The sequence below is a fragment of the Haliotis rubra genome, unplaced genomic scaffold (assembly GCF_003918875.1).
Source record: "Haliotis rubra isolate DU_JTF1 unplaced genomic scaffold, ASM391887v1 Scf233, whole genome shotgun sequence".
Taxonomy (NCBI): Eukaryota; Metazoa; Mollusca; class Gastropoda; order Lepetellida; family Haliotidae; genus Haliotis; species Haliotis rubra.
In genome coordinates this window covers 999,275-1,026,034 of record NW_025766370.1, presented here as the reverse complement: position 1 = coordinate 1,026,034, position 26,760 = coordinate 999,275, and the positions used below count along the sequence as shown (strand labels likewise).

Here is a 26,760-nt window from a genome sequence, read left to right as displayed (position 1 = left end):
AAGGTTACTATTATTGCTGAGGTTATCTGCACTGGGTTTTTTCTTCAAACCCTCTCCATTGACCCCAAGAAAAGAGTTCTGAAAGTAAAATGGCATTCGCATTAAATAATTCATACAATACAATAATGTTAGGCATCAAAAGGAATTATTTAAACAGGGTCAAATCTCAAATAAAAAATGTTCCTCTTAGCGAACTTGCCCAAAGCAATATATCAGGAAATTATTTCTCATCAACATAAAGATATGGTTTTGGTGATCACAAGGTCTCACACTATCAGGAAATGGTGAGTCACTGTGTCAAATGTTCTGTATGAGTTAACAGGGATTTGGCATTCTGGAAGTATCGAGAAGCAGTCTTGTACACTGCTGGATTATGGAAGTATTATGCAGGGCCATCATAGCTACATTTCTGCGCCCCTTCCAACATAGCATTCATTGACCTACGACAGTCGTAACTGTATGCAAAAGAATGGGTGTTATGATTGTCTAAGTGCAACGATCACTTTGTGGAGCAGGCCTCTGTACTTCAACCAGAGTATATGTCTCATTCTGTGTCACCTGCAGTACCTAATACAACAATGAGCAGGCCTCTGTACTTCAGCCAGAGTATATGTCTCATTCTGTGTCACCTACAGTACCTAATACAACAATGAGCAGGCCTCTGTACTTCAGCCAGAGTATATGTCTCATTCTGTGTCACCTACAGTACCTAATACAACAATGAGCAGGCCTCTGTACTTCAGCCAGAGTATATGTCTCGTTCTGTGTCACCTACAGTACCTAATACAACAATGAGCAGGCCTCTGTACTTCAGCCAGAGTATATGTCTCGTTCTGTGTCACCTACAGTGCCTAATACAACAATGAGCAGGCCTCTGTACTTCAGCCAGAGTATATGTCTCGTTCTGTGTCACCTACAGTACCTAATACAACAATGAGCAGACCACTGTACTTCAGCCAGAGTATATGTCTCGTTCTGTGTCACCTACAGTGCCTAATACAACAATGAGCAGGCCTCTGTACTTCAGCCAGAGTATATGTCTCGTTCTGTGTCACCTACAGTACCTAATACAACAATGAGCAGACCTCTGTACTTCAGCCAGAGTATATGTCTCATTCTGTGTCACCTACAGTACCTAATACAACAATGAGCAGACCACTGTACTTCAGCCAGAGCATATGTCTCATTCTGTGTCACCTACAGTACCTAAAACAACAATGAGCAGACCACTGTTCTTCAGCCAGAACATATGTCTCATTCTGTGTCACCTACAGTACCTAATACAACAATGAGCAGACCTCTGTACTTCAGCCAGAGCATATGTCTCATTCTGTGTCACCTACAGTACCGAATACAACAATGAGCAGACCTCTGTACTTCAGCCAGAGTATATGTCTCATTCTGTGTCACCTACAGTACCTAATACAACAATGAGCAGACCACTGTACTTCAGCCAGAGTATATGTCTCATTCTGTGTCACCTACAGTACCTAATACAACAATGGCCCCAACAGACAGATATAGTCATGACTTACAAGCATTATAACATCCATGTCATTTGTAAGTTTTAGACTTGGTTCAATGGCATTGCATCACTTTGGAAAATTCCACAATCTGAACATATTATGCACCATATCTGCTTAACTGATGATTTGTGCAAAATATACCCATGTTCTTTGTAAAGTTGTAAAACAAGAAGATGACTGATGATGTTTGAGTTATGTTTATCATACCATCTCAGCCAATATCCACAAATGTAACCACAGAATAATTACTAAAACATGAATACACAAGGACCAAGTTTTTACTTCAACACAACCTAAGTTCCCAACATTAATGTTTCACCCAAGGGGCTTTGACTTTGTTGTCATAATGTTTTCCAGTTTCATCAGATTCATCCGTGTTTAGAAATGTCAGCGTTTCTTCTACATTCAGTACTGTTATGAAGCTAATGTGGAAACAAATAGGACTCTCATCATTATGTACATATCTGATGACATTCATAACCCTTTCCGAAAGTTCACTTCGTTTTGCATCAGATGTAGATCTTGTAGAACAAGTGCCCTCCCTATTTGGCTATGATTATAGGGATAACAACAATGTAGAAAACACCTTGCATTTATATCTGGACATTTTCTGGTCATTGACATTTCCCAAATTTCCTTTGCTTCTGCCAGGAGGAATAAGTTGTGAGTATGGACAACGTACCTGTGTGACCCTGGCCGTGAGTAGGACGACCCATGCGGTTCTTCTGAAGAGAAAGTGGATTAAAATTTTTTAACATAAGTCATTTAACACTACTCCAAGGGTACAACAAATATATGTGACTGCTGAGACATTTTGTCAATAAATTGGTGAAGCTTATGACAAGATCTCAGTTCTATGAATGCTAGACCTTGAACACTTGTACACCTTGGTGACCAGCATTTACCAATACACAATGGCATTAACGTGATGTTGGGATATTGTTGTGTCCTCCGAAGAGGGTACTTAAGACCACATCATTCAATGTATGTTGATCATTATTATTATGCTTATTTTATTATTTTGGATATTTATATAGCGCACATATCCACGCAACTAGTGCATGCTCAAGGCGCTGGTATATGTCCCTCGATCATTGGATGTCAATCTCAACGGCACATCGTATTATCAATCTCAACTCGCTGGGGAGTATGCAACTCTTGCTGCCACTAGGCGCACAGACGGAACAGAAAACCGAGTTATTGAACAGAAAACCGAGTAATTGTGGCTTTCTCATCCTAACGAGGTCATTACCCGAGTTTTAATCATAGAATGTTTGTAGTTTTAATTTATGGCTATTGGCAAAATTGCTCAAAATTCGCCAACAGATGAGGGAATGATGTAAATCAAGCTAGGGTCCATGCAGGTAGCAAAAATAATGTAAGTCCCCATGGTCCCTAGCATAGTGATCTCCCTTCAGTTACGAAATTATTAAATTTTCTGAACTCAAACTAGTTTTAAAATTGATATTTTATACTGTCCTTATCAGCTGACTCATATTTTATACTTATGCTTAATTGCTTGTCTTCTTCCTCTTGCGAACATAGTGGAACACTTGTATCTCCTTATTGAAGCTCCCTTCAATAAAGCGTACGTAAAATCACTAATCACTACTCACCAAGAGTTGTCCCTCCTTCCGTTTTGGCGGGAACTGGCGCCACTGTTCCCCCACATGCTTCACTCTCTCCTGAATATGAGCCCGACACTTGAATTTGCAGGGAAATCCAAAGTGTCTTGTGGGGAGGTTGGGAGGGCTTACCTCATGAGTCAGGATAAGTATAAAATATCAATTTTATTAAGAAAATTACATATTTTTCCTTATCCTGACTCATGCTTAATTGCTTGTAGAATCCGACGGAAAAGGTGGTGGGAAAAAGCACTTTAGGATTTAATTAGTGAATTTTACGTCAAAATAAACCCCCCTACGGGAACTTCATAACGGCACTGTAATTATGCTAAATTCTGCTGCTGTAAGCAAATGTGTTCTTTCAGCTGCCTTTTGATGGGGGGACCACAATAGTTAACTTTGGTCCTACTTCTGTTAACATTTCAATGTGGATTTAGCGACTCCAAAGTGGAGAAGCGACCCAATTGTACGAGTAAGCTTACAAGTACTGGGTTTATCACTTATGCTGGTCTTGAGACGTGCATAGATACTGAAGCAAAACTCTGCTGAGTGTAGGCTTGATAAGTCATGTGATAACACAGCGAGACTACGTCTCATCTTCTGTGGGGAACTGTCAACTGCTGTGCGACAACCAGAGGGCCGAAATGGTGAATGCCTGAAACGTCCTCGGTGGCGATATCTCTCAAGTAGTGGTTTGCAAACACCATGTCCGATTTCCAGAAACAGCCCTCCATGATCGTGTTAAGCGAGCAATTCCCATGTAGAGCGAGTGTTGACGCCAGTGCTCTAATTTCGTGAGGGTTAGAGGCTCTTGGAGGATCGAGTCCTGCAGCCTTGTAGGCTCGTAGTATGACAGTTCTTATCCAGATTGATATCGTAGTGCGGGAGACTTCCGTCTGTGTCGCTGTTGATATCCGGACGAAAAGTCGTTTAAACTTGCGTCTCCTCATTCTGGATCGATGTAGATAAACTTTCAATGCTCTCACTGGGCACAAGGATAAGTCAAGCGTATCATGTGGTCCGAGTATGGAGGATAGTGCTGGGACGTGGAATTGTCTGTCCGGTTGACCTGGCAGTTGATTCTAAGCGATAAAATCCCATCGCAGTCCCTTGTTCACTGTTTTGATTTTCATCAATTCTCGTTCTCTCGTAATCTAGAGCATGAATTTCCGACATCCTGGCTGCTGTTGCTAGGGCTAGCAGGAACAGCGTTTTCTGTGTCAAGAATTCAAAGGATGCTGTCTCCAGTGGTTCGTAAACGTCACTTGTGAGATGTTTGAGAACAATATTGAGGTCCCATGCCGGAGCGTGCAATCTCTGTTTTTGGTCCTTGAACATTTATAAGAGCGTAACAAGGCCAGTAACTCTGGTACTTTGGTTAGCTTTGCACCCGTCCTCATAGTTATCACTGAACTCAATGCCGCTAGGTATGTTGAGAGTGTAGACCCTTTCAGACGTTTGGTTTGTCGTAGGTGGCAAAGATAGTCCGCCACTTGAGGATGTGTTGCATTCCTAGCTGTAAATCCCTTTTTTAGCAGCGTAGGTCTCAAAACTGCGCCACTTGTCGTCGTACAAGTGGCGTGTAGAATTGCGTAAAGCAAGCGTGACTGCTTTCGCCGCTCTGGCTGAGTAACCTCCTTTGTTTAAACATGCCTTGATACAGTCCACACGTGTAGCTGGAATGCCCCTGGGTTGCCGCGCGCTTGTTTTGTGTGAGGATGTACCAGTAGATTCGACCGTCCTGGCAATTGCAGTATTGGTGGTCCGAGTTCTTGTATGAGAATGGGGAACCACATTCTCGCTGGCCGGTATGGCGCGACCCAAATCAGTTGGACGTTCCTTGTCTGGCTGATTTTATGTAACACCCTCGGTAGTAGCGCTGGCGGAGGAAACGCGTACACGTTGAGGCCTTCACAGAATATGCTGAGAGCGTCCATTGCCCACGCTTGCGGATCTGGGACTGGAGAGACGAATGTTGTTAGCTGATTGTTGAAGCATGTGCGAATAGGTCTATTAACGGAGCTCCTATTTCCTTGATGATCTGTGTGAAGATCTCTGGATGGAACATCCATTCCGTTGGCGATGGTTGAGTTGGACGGGATAGTGTGTCTGCTAGGACATTCTTGGCTCCTGGAATGTGACATGCTCTTACGTGGATGTTCAGATCGTCGATTAGGTCGAACAGTTGAAAGCAGAGATCTAGTAGGTTCAATGATCTTGTTGAGCCTTGCTTGTTTATGTAAAACGCCACTGTAGAGTTGTCTGTGTGTACCATGAGATGCGCATTCTGTAGAATGGTGCTCCAATGGAGTATGGCGTTGATGCCTGCTTTCACCTCCAGCATGTTGATGTGCAGACGTTTCTCTTCCTGGTTCCATATCCCGCCTGCCACATGGTTGTTGAGATGTGCTCCCCAACCTTGGAGTGACGTGTCTACGTATAGATGGGTCTTGAACTCCGGCTCTGCTAAATAGATGCCTTCGCAAACATTCGACCTCCGGGTCCACCATAGTAGATGAGGTCTGAGGTAATTCGGTAGATCGAAGGGTTGTAGGTCGTAGAGATGAGCGTTGATGAGGACCTGTAAAGGGCGTAGCTGTAGTCGCCTCTGGCTGTCATGTCTTGTGCGGACGTGAGGAGACCCAACAGACTCTGCCACTGTCGTAGTGGCCACGGAGAGAGTAAGGCTTGAGGGATGGTCTGTTGAATGTTGAGCCATCGGTCCTCTGGCACAACGATACGATTCTGCATCATGAGAAATCTGATGCCTAGAAACTGTAGGTCCTGCGTAGGTTCTAGGTCCGACTTGAGTAGATTCACTAACCATCCTAGCTGAGTGAGTAGATTGATGGTGAAATTCAATTGTAGTTTGAGACGGACTGGATCTTGATCTACTTGAATCCCGTCGTCGAGGTAGAATGCACTGCGTAGCCCTCGATGATGTAGATATGTGACTATGGGTTTCGTTACTCTTGTAAACAACCAGGGGGGCTGATGATATTCCAAATGGCGGAACCTTCCATTGGTAATGTAGCCCGTCCAGTGTAAATCTGAGGTATTTTCTCGAGTCGGGATGTATCGGGATATGCAGGTAGGCATCCTGTAGATCTATGCTGGCCATGTAGTCCATCGGACGGACGAGGTGGATTAGTTGAGGTAGATGTATCATGTGGAACCTGGGAGGTCTGCGTAGATAATCCCTGTTGAACGTGCTCATATTGTAGATGAGTCGGAACTTTTCTTTGGGAATTTTTCTTTGGAACCAGGAAAACTGGGGAGTAGAAACCTGGTTCGATGTTGACTTGATCCACAATTTTTATGGCCACTTGGTTAGAAGAGATGAGACAGCCTCTCGTAACTTCTCTATCTGATGTGTCTTGAAGTCGAACTTGTGAGGGTTGACCTGTAGTTGGATGTGATATCCGTGTCTTAGGATGTTGGATACGTATGGATCTTGTAGTATTCCCCACTTTTCCCAGTGGAGTTGTAGACGTCCACCCACTTGGGAAGGTTGTACAGGAACGGCTGGGGGTGGAAGACTCCAGTCGTTCCAAACCCGTCTTTCATCGTCGATAATTCCGGGAGCCTCTGGGTGCCCTGCCTCGTCCGGGTCCTCCCCTGTAGTTGCCAGATGGGCAGCGAAAAGAGTCCTTCCCGCCTCTGGAGCTAGCCACTTTCCTGTCGCGTGCCCTCTGAATTCCAGGAAACTTGGATCTTCCTGAGTAACGCTGGGTTGTCTGCCTGATGACGCTGGCCAGAGTGTCTATGGACTTGATCATTAGGACTTCTCTTGAATCTTTGGTGAGTTCCTTAGCAACCCTGTCGATTTCTCCAGCGAAGATGGAAGGAGTTGACCACGGGGCTGTGTAGAGTGACGCCGTAAACTGTTCACTCCAACTGCAGGAGGCGAGGAGACCTTGACGACGAGCCAGAGTTAGCGCTGCAGAGATGGTCGAAAGGTGGTCTCTCATGAACCGTTGGTCCTTCTTCTGCATAAGGAGGGCCGAATAGATCATTCTATCTTCTTCCACAGTGGAATCTCGAAACTTGGCGATGAGCGTTTCGTTGACTGTGCGAGATCTGTTGAGGCCGAAGAACATTCTTCTGGTCATAGTTTCTACTTGAGCCAGCTTGCGGTCCTCAATCTTGTAAGACTTGGCCTTGGCATCGCTGATTACTTTAAAGTTCTCGTCTATTTCCTGAGCTTTAAGGAAAGGATCCATGTTATGGGAGGAGAACTTCCTGGCGTTGAACTGTGGTAAGTGTGGCGCCTGGGCTTTAGTGGCTGTCTTGAAAGCTGCATCCAGGTTCTGTGGAACCGCTGCGATGGGATCGATCGGGGGGCAGAGTGAGCGCGTCGACATCATCATCTCTCATAAGATAGGTGTGAGCCGGATTATCGTCTTTAGATGGTGAAGCCAAGTCCAATCCATTAGACATCCAGTAACGTATTTCAGAGTCCGAAAATATGATGCCGCCATCATCCTCAGTAACAGGAGTGCTGAGAAGGGGACGTTGACACTCCTCCTCGCGAAGGCTGGTTGTCCGAGCCAGAGTCCGGGGATGAGCGATTCCTCCTTCGCGAACGCTTTCGCGAATGTTGATCATCCGAGTCCAAAGCAGGTGAAGATCGTGTAGCCCTTCGCGAACGCCTTCGCGAACGCTGATCGTCCGAGTCCTCCGCAGGGGCTGGCTGAGTCGACCTTCACGCAGGCTGGTCCAGTAGTGTAGTTCTGCTGGCAGAAGTCACGTTGATGGCAGGCCCCTCAGAGATGATGTCTGCGTTGGAGCCTTAGCAAAGGCTCGGGCCCTGGGCTGGCTGTCTCTTTCAATCTCGGCCGAGAAAGTTCTAGTAGTCTGCGCTGACTTCCCCTTGGTGGTGAACGCTGCCCTGGGGGTGCGAAGTCTGCGCTGGGTGGTTGACGACCTCCGAGTCTTGGACTGCGACGACGGGATGTCTGGAGATGCAGGCTTCTTCTTGGGAGGTGGCGGACTTCGTCCCATGCCTCTCCTCCGAGGGAAACTCCAGCGGAACACCAGACGGTAGGGGGTCGTCCGACAGCAGTTGACTGGTGAGGGACTCAGCTGAATTATCCATGACTGGGTTAATCCTTCGCGACCTATCTGCAGCACGTCTCAGGACGCAAAGAAGATATTTATTAAATGCACAAGTTGATAAATGCTTGCAATAATTGCAGCGTGAGCTGAAAGGACATGGTACCGTGCAGCTAGGGCATATTAGGTGCGGGTCAGCAGTAGAGAAACGTAACTTACATACGGAACAGATTTCCATGAACGTAAACTACTGAACCAAACACGGAATACACCGTGAATAAACAGTGGTAAATAGGAATACATATCAAATCATATTGATGAAGGATACTACCTAAACCTCTATAAAGAACTTATAGAGGTAACTAACTAATTAATCAAAGGATATAGTGCCGTAAGGAGACACAGGCGCTCTCACAACCTGCTCACTGGGCGAAGAAGGAGAGAGTGAAGCATGTGGGGGAACAGTGGCGCCAGTTCCCGCCAAAACGGAAGGAGGGACAACTCTTGGTGAGTAGTGATTAGTGATTTTACGTACGCTTTATTGAAGGGAGCTTCAATAAGGACATACAAGTGTTCCACTATCTTCGCAAGAGGAAGAAGACAAGCAATTAAGCAAGAGTCAGGATAAGGAAAAAGATATACTACCCATCAAAAGTTTAGACTCACTTAAAGCACTCACTATATGTTATGCATATGTGTGTGGTTACATCGAAGATGAATTTCTCCACTAACTTCGGGGAACCAACTGGAAACTTTATGCAGATGAATTGCACGAGGATCATGCATTAAATTGCTAAAAGGCATGTGTAAATATCGTGCATGAGAACAGCTGTGTTGTGGTATACAATTTTGTTAAAGATTTGCCAATTTTCACTCAGTTTCATAATTTTTTAAACCCATGACAATAACCTTTTCAACATTACTTATTTGTTTTACAATACATCAGTTCATGTGTAAACAGTACCTTTAAACAGTATGGAAAATTTTGCAAAAGAGTTTAGAAGAGTTGACTGTAGTAAGTCGCTACATTTACACTAGTGAGTCTAAACTTTTGATGGGGAGTATACATGCATTTATTCTCAATATATGACTTTTGTCGTCACGTTATGGCCGAAATATTGATGATGTGAGGTAAAATTTCAACGTACTCAGTCACTCAATAAATTTGTTCTATCTGTTCTGCAGGTTGGTTATCCTTGTATTGTGGGAGGTCACATCCAGGTCTGTAAACATTATCTTCACAGCAGCAACCAATTCTTAGTCTACATTCAAATGTAATGCCAAGCCCATGTATTTTTCAAATTGTGGTTTACTAATAGTCTCAGCAAATCACAGTTGTCAGAATTCCATATTTGTGGAAACCATGGTGACTGAGTGGTTGGTTTGCTGACTGAATCTGGTGAGCGGTCCCAAATCCTGGATGAGTTTCAACCCCATTTACTGGGCAAGTGCAATCCCCAATTTGGCCACATTTTAACTATATATTGTAGATTTATAATACTTATCCTATCTCATGTTACACACTTTCCCTTGTTCTTTCGACCATGGTGTGGAAACAAAGTTTCCGGTCTCTTGTAACATCTCACCCGAACACTTCCCCTACCCCCTCTGTTGATGTATGTAGTCATAAGGAGCCCATGTAAAGCATGAGTCATACCTTGGTCGATCATTGGACACAAGACTGTTTCCACTCCATGTTCAAATGAAGAAGGAAAAGTGCACAACATGAGATAAGATAAGTTTACAAATAGAGCATGTGATAACTGGTTCATGTGGCAAGTCAGAGGTATAAAATATGTGATGTTTACACAAAACACTACATGTTGAACTGACTGCAAGTGTTACTTTCTTGTCCCACAAAGGGAGAATTACCTTTTGATTTGCCTCTGTCCCTGGCACCATGTGTTGCCTGGTGACCATACCTCTGAGATCCTGGAGTTTCATCTTCACTGGAGTCACCTATATCTTCCTTCGCGCCCCCTGGACGACGAACTTTCTTTGCATACTGAAACAGTGAGTGAGTTGTTGTTTTACGCCACTTTTAGTAATATTCGAGCAATGTCACGGCGGGAAACACCAGAAATGGGCTTCACACATTGTACCCATGTGGGGAATCGAACCCGGGTCTTCGTCATGACAGGCGAACGCTTTAACCACTAGGCTACCCCACTGCCCCGCATGCTGAAACAGCAAGCAAAGAAAATGATTTAAGAGTACATTAATGAGTGAACCTTCAACCTTTGTAGTCGTATTTGACTTACTTAGAGGTAGTTGTTTGGACAGTAGTACACCCCTCAAACACAAATATATACATATATGAGTTTGACTCACTCAAGCAATCAAACAGAAACTCTAACCTGCGTAGCTCTCTCTGACTTGCTGCCCATGCTGGAGGTAGTTGTGTGACCAGTAGGATTCATGGGCCTGCCATGTTGTTTTGTCCATCTCTCACACACGGGGATGTGATGTTCTGCTGCCTGCCTGCTTGTTGAACGTACGACCACACCATTTGCATGTCACGGGTGCTGGAAATTTGAGGATTCAAGTATCTATACTAGCCTGATAACGCTTGAAGTCTTAAACATGTAACATTGGATTTGATGACAGAAATACAACAACAAAAAAGTGAGCAGTACATGTCACTGAATGCAACAAAGACAAACCACGAGCAGCTATAAGGAGTAGAGAATCAATTATTAAGCAGTGAGAGACAATACTGTGAAAGTCTAAAGGCTTGCGTTCAAGGGCAATAAGTGAAAGTGATTCTGGTTTTAAATATGTAACATGTTTTGGTCGGATACACTGGCGAACCGAGAACATGGACATGAAGTACCAGTGTACATAATGACAATTAGACAGATATATAAAAATGTAGCTGGGGTACATTTAGTTAGTAGCAGTTGAGATAAACCCAGTTACCCTCAGTGGAGCAGAAAAAAACGGAAGGTACATATTTCGAAGATAATTGATCAAGCTTATTACTTTCTTCAGCCTCACATTATTGTCAATCAGTGGCTGTGAATTCATTTGAAACTGACACCAGTTAGCACAGATTTCAAAGGGAATACATATGTATTTGTAGTTTCTGAATGACAATAACAGTCAGGGACAGTTTAGGTGACAGTTTATAGACATTGTGACCCCATTCAGTAGGGCCATGTACTGGCTAATAAACTGTATTGCAATAAATTGCAACACAGGCATCCCTGTGTTCTGCAAAATATCGGGAATTTATGTGTTTGACAGTGAGTGACACAGATTTTACATGCAGACCCTATTTCCTACATGCTTAGGAAAGAAGGACATACGAATCATATGTTACATACAAAGAGCCCACTTGACTTTCACAAGGGACAAAAACCAAGCAGCTGGTCTATGATAAGTTGAGTCATGGTGGTCTGTAGTTGATATTGGATGAAAGAACTGCAGTCGGATTCTGGCTTTTGACTACTGACTAAATACAACAGGCTCCCACTTCAATGATTAGCATCAACCCAGCAGGACTGTTTGTTGCTAAATGTTGTACTCAGCAATAAGGTCGTGGTGACCTGTAAATAAGAAAGTCTATTGCTGATATACCTCTGACTGATATGAGCCACCTACGTATAATGACAGACAAAGGGATCTAGTGAGTCACCACAGGGGTATTCTCAGGATTCAGGAGTCAGGCAGCCTTCTTACCGAAACGTTCCTCAGCAGCTCTGGCCCTAGCTGCCTGCTTAGCCCTGCGGATATGATTATGGAGTTCTGCACGTGTGTGACGCCAGTCACCAGTTGCCTTTTGAGGTCGGGAATTGATGTCTGAGAATGTATCCTCATCATTGGAGCTGTCAGTGAACTTGCCACAAGCCTGCTCATGTTGGTACTGGAAGAAACATCCTCTAGCTGTTACAAACAATCGAGGCCTGTTCAGGGCTAGGAGCATCTTAATTCCAAAGTGTTTCTGGGTCCAAGGAATCATGACTCTCTGAGCAACAATTTGCAGAGGTGTCTGCTGTTTTCAGGATATAGTGGCATAGTCTGATATCACACGAAACAGTGATATTACCAGGCTATATATGCCCTGAGAGGTTTCTCACAAAATTTACAAGTGTATAGACTTTAACAGGCTTCACAACTCACCACTCTACAGGCTCTGAAAGCCTGCTCAAATAACTCACCAGTCCATGAAACCGGACAGGTTTCACATACAACTCATCATCGTCTATAGGCTCCCACACGCTTCCCAAACAACTCACCGGTTAATCTTCCCTCAGCATCATCTTACATTACACATGTGTCTAGAAGCACTGATAGGATACCCACATCACTCATTAGTTTATAGGCTCTGACAGGCTTCCCACATCACTCACTAGTTTATAGGCTGTGATAAGCTTCCCACATCACTCACTAGTTTATAGGCTCTGACAGGCTTCCCCCACCACTCACCAGTTTATAGGCTCTGACAGGCTTCCCACACGACTCACCAGTTTATAGGCTCTGACAGGCTTCCCACATGACTCACCAGTTTATAGGCACTGATAAGCTACCCACATGACTCACCAGTTTATAGGCTCTGACAGGCTTCCCACATCACTCACCAGTTTATAGGCTCTGACAGGCTTCCCACATGACTCACCAGTTTATAGGCTCTGACAGGCTTCCCACATCACTCACCAGTTTATAGGCTCTGACAGGCTTCCCACATCACTCACCAGTTTATAGGCTCCCACACGCTTCCCCCACCACTCACCAGTTTATAGGCTCTGACAGACTTCCCACATCACTCACCAGTTTACAGGCTCTGACAGGCTTCCCACATGACTCACCAGTTTATAGGCTCTGACAGGCTTCCCACATCACTCACCAATTTACAGGCTCTGACAGGCTTCCCACACGACTCACCAGTTTATAGGCTCTGACAGACTTCCCACATCACTCACCAGTTTATAGGCTCTGACAGGCTTCCCACATGACTCACTAGTTTATAGGCTCTGACAGGCTTCCCCCACCACTCACCAGTTAATAGGCTCTGACAGGCTTCCCACATCACTCACCAGTTTATAGGCTCTGACAGGCTTCCCACATGACTCACCAGCTTATAGGCTCTGACAGGCTTCCAACAGTGGCTGCAAGGCATCCTAGCAGCTGCTTTGTCAGCATCTGTAACAACCATTTAAAGGTTTCAGTGACACAGAATAATACCATGAAGTGTCAGTTTCACCAAACAATGATGTTTCAGTGACATGTGACAATATCATGATGTTTAAGTGACCCGTGAAAATACGATGCTGTTTTAGTCACATGGGACATCATTATATGACGGGTAGATTTCTGCCTTTCTGATTGGCCCTCTTAGTCACATGACAGCTTTGCGATGTCAACTTCGCCACGTCGCGAGATGTTGATATAACAATCCAAGCACCTCCCGTGGCTAAAAATAGATTTGGGATATTCCAGCTGTGAACTCTGCACTGCGTGTATCACACTAGATAAGGAAGCGATAGGCATTGTTTCGTCACTGTGACTAAGTTGGTTTAGGGTTACGTCCCATCTGTATCAAAATGGCAGACGACACGACACCACGAATATTCATGACTGTATCAGACAAGGAAATACATCGTCTATGTCACCGAAGAACATGTATTCAGTACTTTTGTCATATGATAAAACAATTATTGAATTAAGTTTGGTTGAAGCCTCAGTGAATATCACATGTCCAAGGTCTATAAATCATTGGATCAACCATTGGATCAACCTTACTAGAAGTCAATAATTGTATCATATCATGCTGTTTTAGTAACCCGGGACAATATTATGCTGTTTTAGTGACCCAGGACAATATAATGATGTTTTAGTGACATGGGACAATATCATGATGTTTTAGTAATGCGGGACAATATCATGCTGTATTAGTGACATTGGACAATATCATGCTGTTTTAGTGACCCGGGACAATATCATGATGTTTTAGTGACATGGGACAATATCATGATGTTTTAGCAATGCGGGACAATATCATGCTGTATTAGTGACATTGGACAATATCATGCTGTTTTAGTGACCCGGGACAATATTATGCTGTTTTAGTGACATGGGACAAGATCATGCTGTTTTAGTGACTCGGAACAATGTCATGCTGTTTTAGTGACCCGGGACAATATAGTGATGTTTTAGTGACCTAGGACAATATCGTGATGTTTTAGCAACACGGGACAATATCATGATGCTTTAGTGACACGGGACAAAATCATGCTGTTTTAGCATCGCGGGGCAATATCATGATGTTTTAGTTACATGGGACAATATCATGATGCTTTAGTGACTCGGAAAACATCATGCTGTTTTAGTGACTCGGGACAATATCATGCTGTTTTAGTCACATGGGACAATATCATGCTGTTTTAGTGACATGTGACAAGATCATGCTGTTTTAGCATCCAGGGACAATATCATCATGTTTTAGCAGCCCGGAACTTTATCAAGATGCTTTAGCAACCCAGGGCAATATTATGCTGTTTTAGTGACATTGGACAATATCATGCTGTTTAGTGACTTGGGACAATATCATGCTGTTTTAGTGACATGGGACAAGATCATGCTGTTTTAGTGACTCGGGACAATGTCATGCTGTTTTAGTGACTCGGGCAATATCATGCTGTTTTAGTGACATGGGACAATATCATGCTGTTTTAGTGACTCGAGACAATATCATAATGTTTTAGCAACCAGGGACAATATCATGATGTTTTAGCAACCCGGATCAATATCATGCTGTTTTATTGACTCGGGACAATGTCATGCTGTTTTAGTGACATGGGACAATATCATGATGCTTTAGTGACATGGGACAATATCATGCTGTCTAAGTGACTTGGGACAATATCATGCTGTTTTAGTGGCATGGGACAAGATCATGCTGTTTTAGTGACTCGAGACAATATCATAATGTTTTAGCAACCAGGGACAATATCATGATGTTTTAGCAACCCGGATCAATATCATGATGCTTTAGTGACTCGGGACCAAATCATGCTGTTTTAGTGACATGGGACAATATCATGATGCTTTAGTGACATGGGACAATATCATGCTGTCTTAGTGACTTGGGACAATATCATGCTGTTTTAGTGACTTGGGACAATATCATGCTGTTTTAGTGACATGGGACAAGATCATGCTGTTTTAGTGACTCGGGACAATATCATGCTGTTTTAGTGACATGGGACAAGATCATGCTGTTTTAGTGACATGGGACAATATCATGATGTTTTAGCAACACGGGACAATATCATGCTGCTTTAGTGACATGGGACAATATCATGCTGTTTTAGTGACATGGGACAATATCATGATGCTTTAGTGACATGGGACAATATCGTGATGTTTTAGTGACATGGGACAATATCATGATGTTTTAGCAACACGGGACAAGATCATGCTGTTTTAGTGACATTGGACAATATCATGCTGTTTTAGTGACTTGGGACAATATCATGCTGTTTTAGTGACATGGGACAAGATCATGCTGTTTTAGTGACTCGGGTCAATGTCATGCTGTTTTAGTGACATGGGACAAGATCATGCTGTTTTAGTGACATGTGACAATATCATGATGTTTTAGCAACACGGGACAATACCATGATGCTTTAGTGACCCGGGACAATATCATGCTGTTTTAGTGACATGGGAAAATATGATGTTTTAGCAACCCGGGACAATATCATGATGTTTTATTGACTCGAGACAATATCATGCTGTTTTAGTGACATGGGACAGGATCATGTTGTTTTAGTGACATGTGACAATATCATGCTGTTTTAGTGACATGTGACAATATCATGCTGTTTTAGTGACTCGGGGCAATATCATGCTGTTTTAGTGACATGTGACAAGATCATGCTGTTTTAGCAGCCAGAGACAATATCATAATGTTTTAGCAGACCGGGACAATATCATGATGCTTTAGCTACCCAGGACAATATCATGATGCTTTAGTGACACGGGACAATATCATGATGTTTTAGTGACCCGGGACATTTCCATGACGATCCAGTGCCATGGGACATTACCATGTATTTCTGGTTGTGCCTCACAACAATATTCAGGGCACAAGGTGAACTAAATTCACTTCACCCAATGTTCTGGCAACATAGTTTTCAATGAAATCACTTATCACTAGTTATGCCATATGAGCAACCCAAACATACAACACTGTACCACCATTTTTATAAAAAGTTCAAATCAACAAACTCACCGTATCCGAATTCCCCGTCATTGTCATCAGATGCATATGTCCTCTCTTGATGACCTGAACGTGGTGTAAACATGTATTCTTCATCCAATCCCTCCGCCTTCCCTGTTTCTGGGGCAACATTACGTGGTCTCATCGGCGGTTTCTTCTTGGTTTTCCTGTGAGGACTGACAGATACTGGAGAGAGGATGTCAGCAAATGCATCTTCCTGCCCCGGCTCATAAAAGAAAGCATCCAACTCAGAATATAGATGATTGACAAATGAGCGAAATGCATCAGAAAATGTTGGAGGCTGTTTGTTGTATTTCGGTGCAGCCTTTTCTTCTTCATATGAAGGAGTTCTCTCCCCTTTCTGATGCCATGGTTTCTTCCTCTCTTCCTTATTCTTCCTAAAGAAGGAGCTTGTCCAGAATGGATCTTTCTTCTTCCCTGGTTGTTTGTTTTTCTTCTTCTCTGACTGTGTTTTTGAATTGTTGGCTGTTTCATAGAAACTTGACGGTTGTTCATTTCTGGTTTCTGGTTTCTTTGCTTCTCTTTTCTTGTTAACATCTCTCTCAAGTATCTCTCTGCGATCTTTACTTTGCAGGTAGTCATAAGCTGCCGAAATTTCTTTAAACCTTTCTTCCACACCTGCATTCTTGTTTTTGTCAGGGTGCCATTTCTTCGCCAAGGTGCGAAGCGACTTCTTTATTTCATCTTCAGAGGCTCATGGTTTTAGACCCAAAGTGTCAAAGTGGTTCTTAGTTATTGTGACCCATGCCACCAGACATATGGCATGGAGGGGGTAAGAGTCAAGGTCAAGACATGAAGAAGAAACAACATGACACTTTATGTGAGTTCAAGGTTTGTTTGTTAGCTGTTTAAAGTGACAATTAGAAATCCCACTTCCAACTGTAGCATTTGTGTGGGGCCTTGCAACCAGAGACTGAACAACACAACCCTGGTTGAACAGGTAACAGATTACTGGTCATAAAACCATCAGGCGTACACTTTGAAAATGTTTAGCATGATGAGATTGTAAGGCAGTCAGAAGTGGACACCACTGAAAAAACACAAGGTATATATATTATTATTATGTTTTACAGATTAAAGATAGTATGCAGCAGAGAGGGTTCGGGTGATCCTGGCACAGTCAGGCTAGTAAGGCTCATCATCAGCTCAGAGCCCTCACCCCCCTCTAATGGCAGCCCAGACAGCGAATGGGACTTCTCCCGGGAAACACTGCCTAGTCGAACCCACCAAGAACTTTCCGGAGAATATGAAGGCTCCCCAACACTGCAGCCTTCTGCAGTACCCAGATTGTCAGAAGGGCTGTGCTCCCGGTGGAGAACCCGGACACTCTCCTGATCTCCGCCAAGAGATCATGAGGTACTAAAACCAAGGGCACCGAGAACAATGGGGAGCCTGACGACAGTATACTTGGGATGCAAGCGAGAGATTTCAAAGGCGAGGTCCGCATATTTATCATGCTTTTCCTGAATCTTGCCAATCACATTGCTGTCAAACGGGACAGAAAATTCAATGATATAAATAAATTCATTGGCTTTATCAAAAAGGACAAGATCAGGTTTGTTGGCAGGAATTCTTCTGAGGCTGTATATGGGCCTATTCCACAGAAGTTTGAAAGCATCATTTTCAAAAATGCACTGGACATGTTCAGGGTCGTACCATGGATGGACCTCGGAGTCAAAGCCACAGACATGGCGGAGACGGTAGTAAAAGCAACGAGCCATGCCATCATGTCGTTTAAGATATGCTGTTTGTGCCAAAGAAGGGCATCCACTGACAAGATGTTGGACAGTCTCCGTAAATTCATTACATAGTCGACATATCATATTGATATTTTCTGTAAGAATCACACATTGGCGATTACGAGTGGGAAGTGACTGGTCCTGAGCAGCAAAAGGAAAGCCCTCAGTTTCACATTTAAGACCAGCCGACTTCATCCAGGCAAAGGAGTCGGTTGGATTGCTATTCTGTTCCACACACTGCATGTACACACGATGCAATGGTTTCTCAGAAAGCTTCTCCACAAATGACCGACTCTGGGCAGACTTGGTGAAGGATTTCACCTGGTTTACTCCCATCGCTGTACCGTCCAGCAGTACATCCCCATCAGCAAAGTCAACCTCAAATGTCAGATTCTGTTCAACAACCTTGGCACGCTTAAAATAGCTGTGGAATTCTTTGCTTTCATCATGAGTCTTGACATGCATTACCAGAGGATCATCCGACAAAAACATATGTGCAAAAATACAAAATAAAATTATTATTATTATTATTCTAAAACTATTGCTCATGAAGTTACACCACCCACTGTGATGCAGAAAATGTGGCATGCAAGGACTATTTTAGGTTATAGATTATGAGCAACAATGTAATTTTATTCTTACAATGACATTTGCTTTATCTAAATTTTAATTTGGGATGATAGGGAAGGTCTTTAATACCTGTGCACCTAAGGGATGGTGAGCTTAAGTGAATATGTCTTGAAAGGTTACACTCCCTTACTGAGTGGGTAAAGAAAGGAGATAGAAACACTGTGTTATTATTTATTTGTCTTTCTTAGAGTTTTGACATAGTAGGGATTTATATATAAATAATCAATATCATATCAACATACTTAGAAGAAATGAATTGTGGCAAATGCAAGACCTGCATTACAATGAATTTTCAGTCAAATTATTGAAATATGATTTCTGTTTGTAAAATGCTTATCATAAATCTCACATTCGTCTTTATTTCTATTTTGTGGCCTAGTGAAGTCGGGGATAACAATCTTTTCCCCGGTAGTTTCTATCATGTGAGGTGAGGTGAAATGGGGTTTAACATCGTACTTGAGAATATTTAGCTCATTTGATGACGTGTATTCGTGTGTATGTGTGCCTGCTTGTACTAGCCCAGGCTTAATCTGGTTTTATAGTGCTAGCCCACTGAGATACCGTGCTGCAGTTAAGCAAGAATACCCCACTCAGACACATTATACTGACTCCGAACCGACCAGCCCTTGTTGTACCCATTAATGCCGAGCGTCAGGCAGGGACAAACAAGTACAACATTTTAACATCTTTTGGTATGATATGACTGGGGATCGAAATCCACGACCTTCCGCTCTCTGGGTAGACGCTCTAACCACTATACCTCTGAGGCAGTCAGTTTATATCAATAATCAGTATCATATCAATATACTTAAAAGAAATATTGTTGATTTGTATTTCACTGACAAATAAATAGAAAGATGCATCATTATATGCAGTGTTAAAATATTAATAATACTACATTTTTAAACTTTACCTTTTCACAAAATTTCATTTACAAAAATCTCTTTTCCCATTCAAGGCACTTGGTTCGAAAACCCAGATAACGATTGCAGAACATTTAAATTTTCAAGGATGTTGAGGACTCTTTTTTATTCTGGTAATGCAGGATTTCATGTAAGTTATAAATGATGGCAACCCCAACTGAGAGAAATGTTTAACTACATTGGAAATAAAACATTTCACCATATTATTAAACATATGACCAACAAAGCCTAAATAATTACCTGCAGTAATCACAATCTAGACATACATCTCGGGCCTATAGATCTAGCTCACATTGTAGGCTGATTTTTTACATTTTGTCTGACAAAAAATCGATAACAGACCTGTTTATTGTATTAGTCTTCACACATCTGATGACAGAGAGCAAGAAAGTCTGTCAATTAACAACCACGCTTTAATCACCCCTCCCAATGTTCACACCGAGGGGCGGTTGGGTAGCCTTGTGGTTAAGGCGTTCGCCCGTCACGCCGAAGACCCGGGTTCGATTCCCCACATGGGTACAATGTGTTAAGCCCATTTCTGGTATCCCCCGCCGTGATATTGCTGGAATATTGCTAAAAGCGGCGTAAAACCAAACTCACTCACACCGAATCGAGTTTCAATTAGCACCGCTGTGTGAGTATCAGGCAAAAGAGACGGTAGGCCGTCTTGCTTACACGTTACATCTCTGACGTGTAATGTAGTGATATTTTCTACTGACATTAATATTGTGATATGCTGTAAATATCTGACATGAAGCATTAGGGCAAATTTTGGATTTGTGACATTCTTAAAAAAAATATGTATTGGATAATTTGGACAGCAATCAAAGGAACCGATCTCAAAAACCTGTGAAGACAACATACACAAATGTACATACCCAATTTAGCACTATTATGATAGTATTCCCCCCCGCTTGAAATGTATTCTATATATTATGATTATTTCTAGGGGTTAGGGTTAAGGTTTAGGGTTTAAATTTAACATTATGTTTGGTTTAGGGTTAGGGTCAGGGCATGCTTTCTATAAAAAAGACATCTACACAAGCCATTGTATTCTTTGGCATAGAATGATTAAAAAACCGGGGGTTACGGGCGGAATTCTTTCCCTTTGATACGTTAGTGACATGTTTTACAACTGTTAATGTGATAATCGAAAATTGTGAAAAACAGGGAACCGTTCCTAAGCATAAGAAAACACTATATACACAGTCTCAAAAAACATATTGAGAGTAAATAATTCAATGTTCTCAAGTGCAAGACGCGCATGTCGAGTTGATATTCATTATAATGTAGGAAAATGGGTTTTTTGTTGGGAATAAAAGTTATTTTCTTTTCACATTATTGGGGTTGTAATATATATATATAGTAGGAGAATATTTAGTGGTTTGGGGGAAACGATAGCATTAGAGTAGGCTTTGTATGTAGGAATTAATTAGTTAGGACTTTCTTTTTCTTTGGGTTTCATAGACTGATAGTTATGAGTATGTGTGATGCTGGCTTCTGTTTATTTTGTTGAGTTTGGCTTAGCTTATTTTTATTAATTAATAAACTGTATTTATTTGGTGAAATCTGAACTTTGTTCTTATTTTGTGAAGAATCTTTATCAATGACTTGAACTACCATAGAACCTGAAATAAGGTCCATGAAAGGTTCTGTTCTCCAGGCACAAGATTAACATCTAATTAAAATACACAACGCAAAGTCCACAACGGAGAACGTTAAATACCAACATCGAACCTTGATATATGAACCTTACTGTCACTGGGTGACCTCCCTAAGCGCAGGCGCCTATTACAGATTTGGTGCCGTGACCCGGATAGTTTTGTCAATTTCTTAGTGAAAACTGATTGATTCTTGTCAGAATAAGTAACATTGTTTCCGTAAGAAAAAAAAAGAGGAAAAATCCCAAAACCAAGTAAAGTATTACATTTTGTAGTTTTATTATGTAAATCAAGGTCTGTTTCATCATACAGGTATATCCTGTTGAAACTGATTGGAGGTCATAAAGTACATTCATAGAGTACGTTTAGAAGCAGAATTGTAAAGTTCTTGGTTTTGCAGCATCTATAGTCAAACAAAATGGCATCAGGGGAGACACGTGATTTATATTCCATGGCACATGATCGGGTTGAGTCCCCTCCAGATAATCTGGACCATGCTCTTATTGACTTGTTAGATTTAGGTCAAGTGGGATTTGCAACCTCTACACCTAATGTTTGTCGTTCAGTTGAAAACATTAGTTCATCTCATCCTCTCCCAAGTGTTAGTACACAAGCCGGTAATAGTGAGATGATGGGTATTTCATCATCTGTGAATGAAGCCAGGCTGAATTTTCAGCAAGGGTCAGCTTATGGTAGAAGTGATAGACAGGACAGACGTTCTGTACATTTTGGTGTTCCATTTGTAGATAGACACTTTGTTTGAGTGGCATTTTAGAAGTTGAGACGTACAATATAGAACAATAATGGATAACAACTTCTTTATTTCGTGAGTGCGACGTTTCGGTACAGATTCTTGTACCGTTGTCAAGCAAGAGTGATACATGAAGTGTAGGCGCTGCATATATATACTGTATATAACAATGAAACAACATAATAGACAAAGGAAACAACATAATTGCCATGATTGGCTAAGCAGTAAGCTGAAGAAGCCAGTGAGTACACAAAGGATAGTGAATGGAAGCCAGAGATGATGTTTAAACAATAGATGCGATGTTTATACAATAGATTGGGCTTGGTGGAGGAGTGGATCATAAGCTGATGGAATGAAGTATCCTTGGTCACGGTTGATGGTGGGCTTGTGGCGTTTGATGTGAATGGCTTCTGTGAGCTTGCGTTTAGTGAAACCGTTTGGTTGTTGGCGAGAATGGTGATGTCGGACCACTCTATTTGATGATTGGGGTTAGCTTTGATGTGGTCAGAGATAGCTGACTTTGGTGTCGGAATTAGCAACAGAGGTGCGATGTTCTTTGACTCGGGTGTTGATGGGTCGGGATGTTTCACCTATGTAGCATTGTCCACAATCACAGTTTATTTTGTAAATAACACATTTCGGGTTGTTGTTGTTGACGGTGGGTTGTTTTCTTCCATTGGCATGGAGGAGGTTGTTGAGGCTGGAGGACGCTGAGAAGGTTGTGTCTATGCCTGCCTGTTGTTTCAGGAGTCGGCTGATTTGGTGTGATGGTTTACCAATGGTTTTACCAATGTAGGAATGGATATCTTGATGGGGGCTGATTCTGGTCTAGATCTTTTTGGCAGTCAGCTGTCTCTGACCACATCAAAGCTAACCCCAATCATCAAATAGAGTGGTCCGACATCACCATTCTCGCCAACAACCAAACGGACTTCACTAAACGCAAGCTCACAGAAGCCATTCACATCAAACGCCACAAGCCCACCATCAACCGTGACCAAGGATACTTCATTCCATCAGCTTATGATCCACTCTCCACCAAGCACAATCTATTGTATAAACATCGCATCTATTGTTTAAACATCTCATTGTAACTACATCTCTGGCTTCCATTCACTATCCTTTGTGTACTCACTGGCTTCTTCAGCTTACTGCTTAGCCAATCATGGCAATTATGTTGTTTCCTTTGTCTATTATGTTGTTTCATTGTTATATACAGTATATATATGCAGCGCCTACACTTCATGTATCACTCTTGCTTGACAACGGTACAAGAATCTGTATCGAAACGTCGCACTCACGAAATAAAGAAGTTGTTATCCATAAAACTTGTTCTATATTGATAGACACTTTGACAGGCAGAATGAAATCAGAGGGCACCTTCAGCAGCAGGGTTGGGTCCTGGTCCGATGCCAAATACTTCTTTGATAGATTCTAACTGGACAGGTGATAGGGTTTATCATAGTGATTGTGATAGCTCATTTGTGCAACCATTCGTGACGAAACCTACCCATCGTGAAGTTAGACCGGATACTTTTGATGGTAAAAGTTGTGAATGCCCGGATTTTCTTGTTCATTTTGAACAAGTTGCTGCATGGAATGGGTGGTCTAGTGGAGAAAAAGCACAACAGTTAACTATGTGTTTACGAGGTACAGCTCAAAAACTTCTCAGTAGCCTTACGCTATTACAGTTGAGTGATTACGGTCCAATTAAAGGTGTACTAACTCAGAGGTTCAATCCTAGAGAAAGAGGTGTAGCTTTTCGGACTGAATTTAGGAACCGTAGACAGGGCAAGGATGAGTCGGTGGCTGACTATGGTTACCAGTTGCGGAGATTGGCACTTTTGGCGTATCCAGAGTCCACCTTTGTTTCGCTTGAGCCACATGTCATAGACCAGTTTTGACAGGGTTGTTGAATTTCAATATGAGTGAGTGAGTGAGTTAATATTTAACGTCACATCGGCAATATTTCAGCCATATCGTGACGAGAACATTTTACATTGTAATGGAATATGTATATATTATAAAACCTGTCATCGAAGGACAGTAAAGCAACTAGAGTATCACAGATATATATATGTAAAACTAGTAATTGAATCTAAAACATTTTAACCATAGGGGACAACACAATCTAAAAATGGGCTATAGATCGCTAACAACTGAAGGTAGATCACCATACTAGGGACCATGGGGACTTACAGTACATTTGCTTCCTGCATGGGCCCTAGCTGGATTTATATCATCCCCTCAGCCGTTAGCAATTAAGACATATCTAGCCATACATTAAAATTACAAATATTCTACGATTAAAAAACGGAAAGTTGAAATTGACTTTGAATGTTTTGGGACTTACGTACCCTCTCAGGAGGACAATAATTTTACAGTACTTTAACCCCCCTCGAGGATACAGCCACTAACAATCTATGTTACTAATTCAAACTTCCAATCATAAAATATTTAGCTATTTACAAATCTGTTAACAAATCTAATTCTTTTAAAAAGGCAATAACTAAATGAGAACTAACATTATTAAAAAGATCCTTCAATGTTTTGACATTAAAATACTTATCCTTGTGATGGAATATTCAATGCAGTCAAGCAAGACATGCTTGACTGTGATCCTTCATCACAAAGGGATACAAACTGGAGGATCTTCGCCTTTCAATAAATATTCATGAGTATATCTGGTATGGCCAATGCGACATCGTCGCATAATGACCTCTTCAAATCTGGACTGACAACCCAAGTAGGTGTAACCAATATAGGGTTTTATTGCATGTAACTTATTAATACCTACTTGGGCGTCCCACTTCTTCTGCATCAGATCACGGATGTAAGTTCTAATGCCAGCTTTATAATCAGAGTATGGAATAAGAAGTGGTGTCACAGATTTGTTGAGTGCTGCCTTGGCAGCAAGATCAACCATGGTATTCCCAGAAATGCCAACGTGGCTGGGTAACCAACAGAAGACGATGTCGCATTTGCCAGTAGCAAGCTCATTATTCAATTCAATAATTTCTAATAAAAGTGGATGTTTTGCAAGAAGATATTTTTAATAGCCTGAAGACAAGAAGAGAATCAGAAAAGATGATATATTGTTTATATTTACGGTGTTTATTAATATATTTAAGAGCTGTTAATATGGCGTTTGCTTCTGCTGTAAAAATAGAGCTGTTATCTGGTAAACGAGAAGATATTGTTCTGGATCAATGACAGTGGCACATGCCACCGCGCCACCATCCTTGGATCCATCTGTAAATAAGGATTTATATGTATTATATTGACTTTTTTAATTGATGATATTCTTGTTTATATTGTAATTCATTAGTTTCTGCTTTTTAAATGCTGTTAATGTTAGGTCAACTTGTGGCCTAACCAATTGCTAAGGCGGAGAAGAAAGAAGACGGGAAGGAGCTATATTTTTCCAGCTCAATGCCGGCAGCAGAAAGAAATGTTTTAATTCTTAAACCAAGAGGCGGAACAAGAGAAGGCTTTTGTTGTACAACTCCTCATAAGAAGGATTGAAAACACAGTTAAATGCAGGATTAGACTCGTTAGAATAGAGTTTTGTTATATACTGTAAAGAGAGTTTGATACGACGTTGGGTAAAGGATGGCTCATCAGCCTCAACATAGAGACTATCAATAGGAGAAGTTCTAAAGACCCAAGACAAAGTCTCAGACCTTGATGGTGGACTGAATCTAAGAGTTTTAAGTTGCTTCTACAGGCTCCACCATATACGATGGAGCCATAATCAAGCTTCGAGCGGACAAGTGATCTGTAAAGGTGTAGGAGCGTAGCTTGATCCCTCCCACCTTGAATTAGACACGACTTTCAATAAATCGAGTGCCTTCAGGCATTTAGTTTTTAGGGATTTGATATGCGGAAGAAAAGTTAAATGGGAGTCGAAAATGAGACCTAAGAACTTGGCCTCTTTTACAACCTTTGATGGGAGTGCCATTTAAAAAACAGTTCAGGTCTTTATGTGGTTTATATGTACGGCAGAAATGTATGCAATTAGTTTTGATTTAGAAAATTTAAAGCCGTTTTCAAGACACCATTTATTTATTTTGTTTTAAACACAACTGTAGTTGCCGTTCAATGGTATGCATATTCTTACCGCGACAAGAAATATTAAAATCATCCACAAAAGTGATCCATCGATAGAATCATTTAAAACCTTGGATAAACTGTTGATCTTAATGCTAAACAATGTGACAGACAAAATACTGCCTTGTGGGACACCCTGATCCTGATTATAATGGTCAGACAGGGTAGAACCCACTCGGACTTGAAATTGCCTGTCTTTTAAAAACTGTGATATAAAAAGGGTAAACGACCCTTTAAACCAAAATCATGTAAATCCTTTAAAATGCCATGCTTCCAGGTGGTATCGTACGCTTTCTCGAGATCAAAGAATATCGATACTGCATGTTGTTTATTGACTATAGCATTTTTGATAAAGGATTCTAATCGTACCAAATGATCAGTGGTACTACGATTTTTCCTGAAACCACATTGAATATTTGTTATTAGGTTGTTGGTTTCAAGATACCATGTTAATCGATTATTGACTATTCGTTACATGGTTTTACAGACACAACT

The 26,760-nt window shown here is 41.8% G+C and overlaps 1 protein-coding gene across 1 annotated transcript; it reads right to left on the bottom strand.

Moving 5' to 3' along the window:
• Positions 1-10,581: 10,581 nt before the first annotated feature.
• On the bottom strand, positions 10,582-23,116 carry LOC124278199. Its single transcript, XM_046713929.1, has 7 exons — positions 23,098-23,116; positions 19,902-19,917; positions 18,890-18,897; positions 16,443-17,144; positions 13,281-13,348; positions 11,888-12,071; positions 10,582-10,731 (listed from the first exon to the last, which is right to left on the bottom strand). Exons 1-7 carry the CDS (start codon positions 23,114-23,116, stop codon positions 10,655-10,657), a joined length of 1,074 nt encoding a protein of 357 aa, XP_046569885.1. The 3' UTR covers positions 10,582-10,654.
• Between the last annotated feature and the right edge of the window lie 3,644 nt (positions 23,117-26,760).

Coding starts and splice junctions, on each gene's coding strand:
- LOC124278199 (XM_046713929.1), bottom strand. Junction 12,072..13,280: donor CTGTCAGAGCCTATAAGCTG/GTGAGTCATGTG, acceptor TGTTTCTTCCAG/TACCAACATGAGCAGGCTTG. Junction 10,732..11,887: donor AGCTGCTGAGGAACGTTTCG/GTAAGAAGGCTG, acceptor TCAAATTTCCAG/CACCCGTGACATGCAAATGG.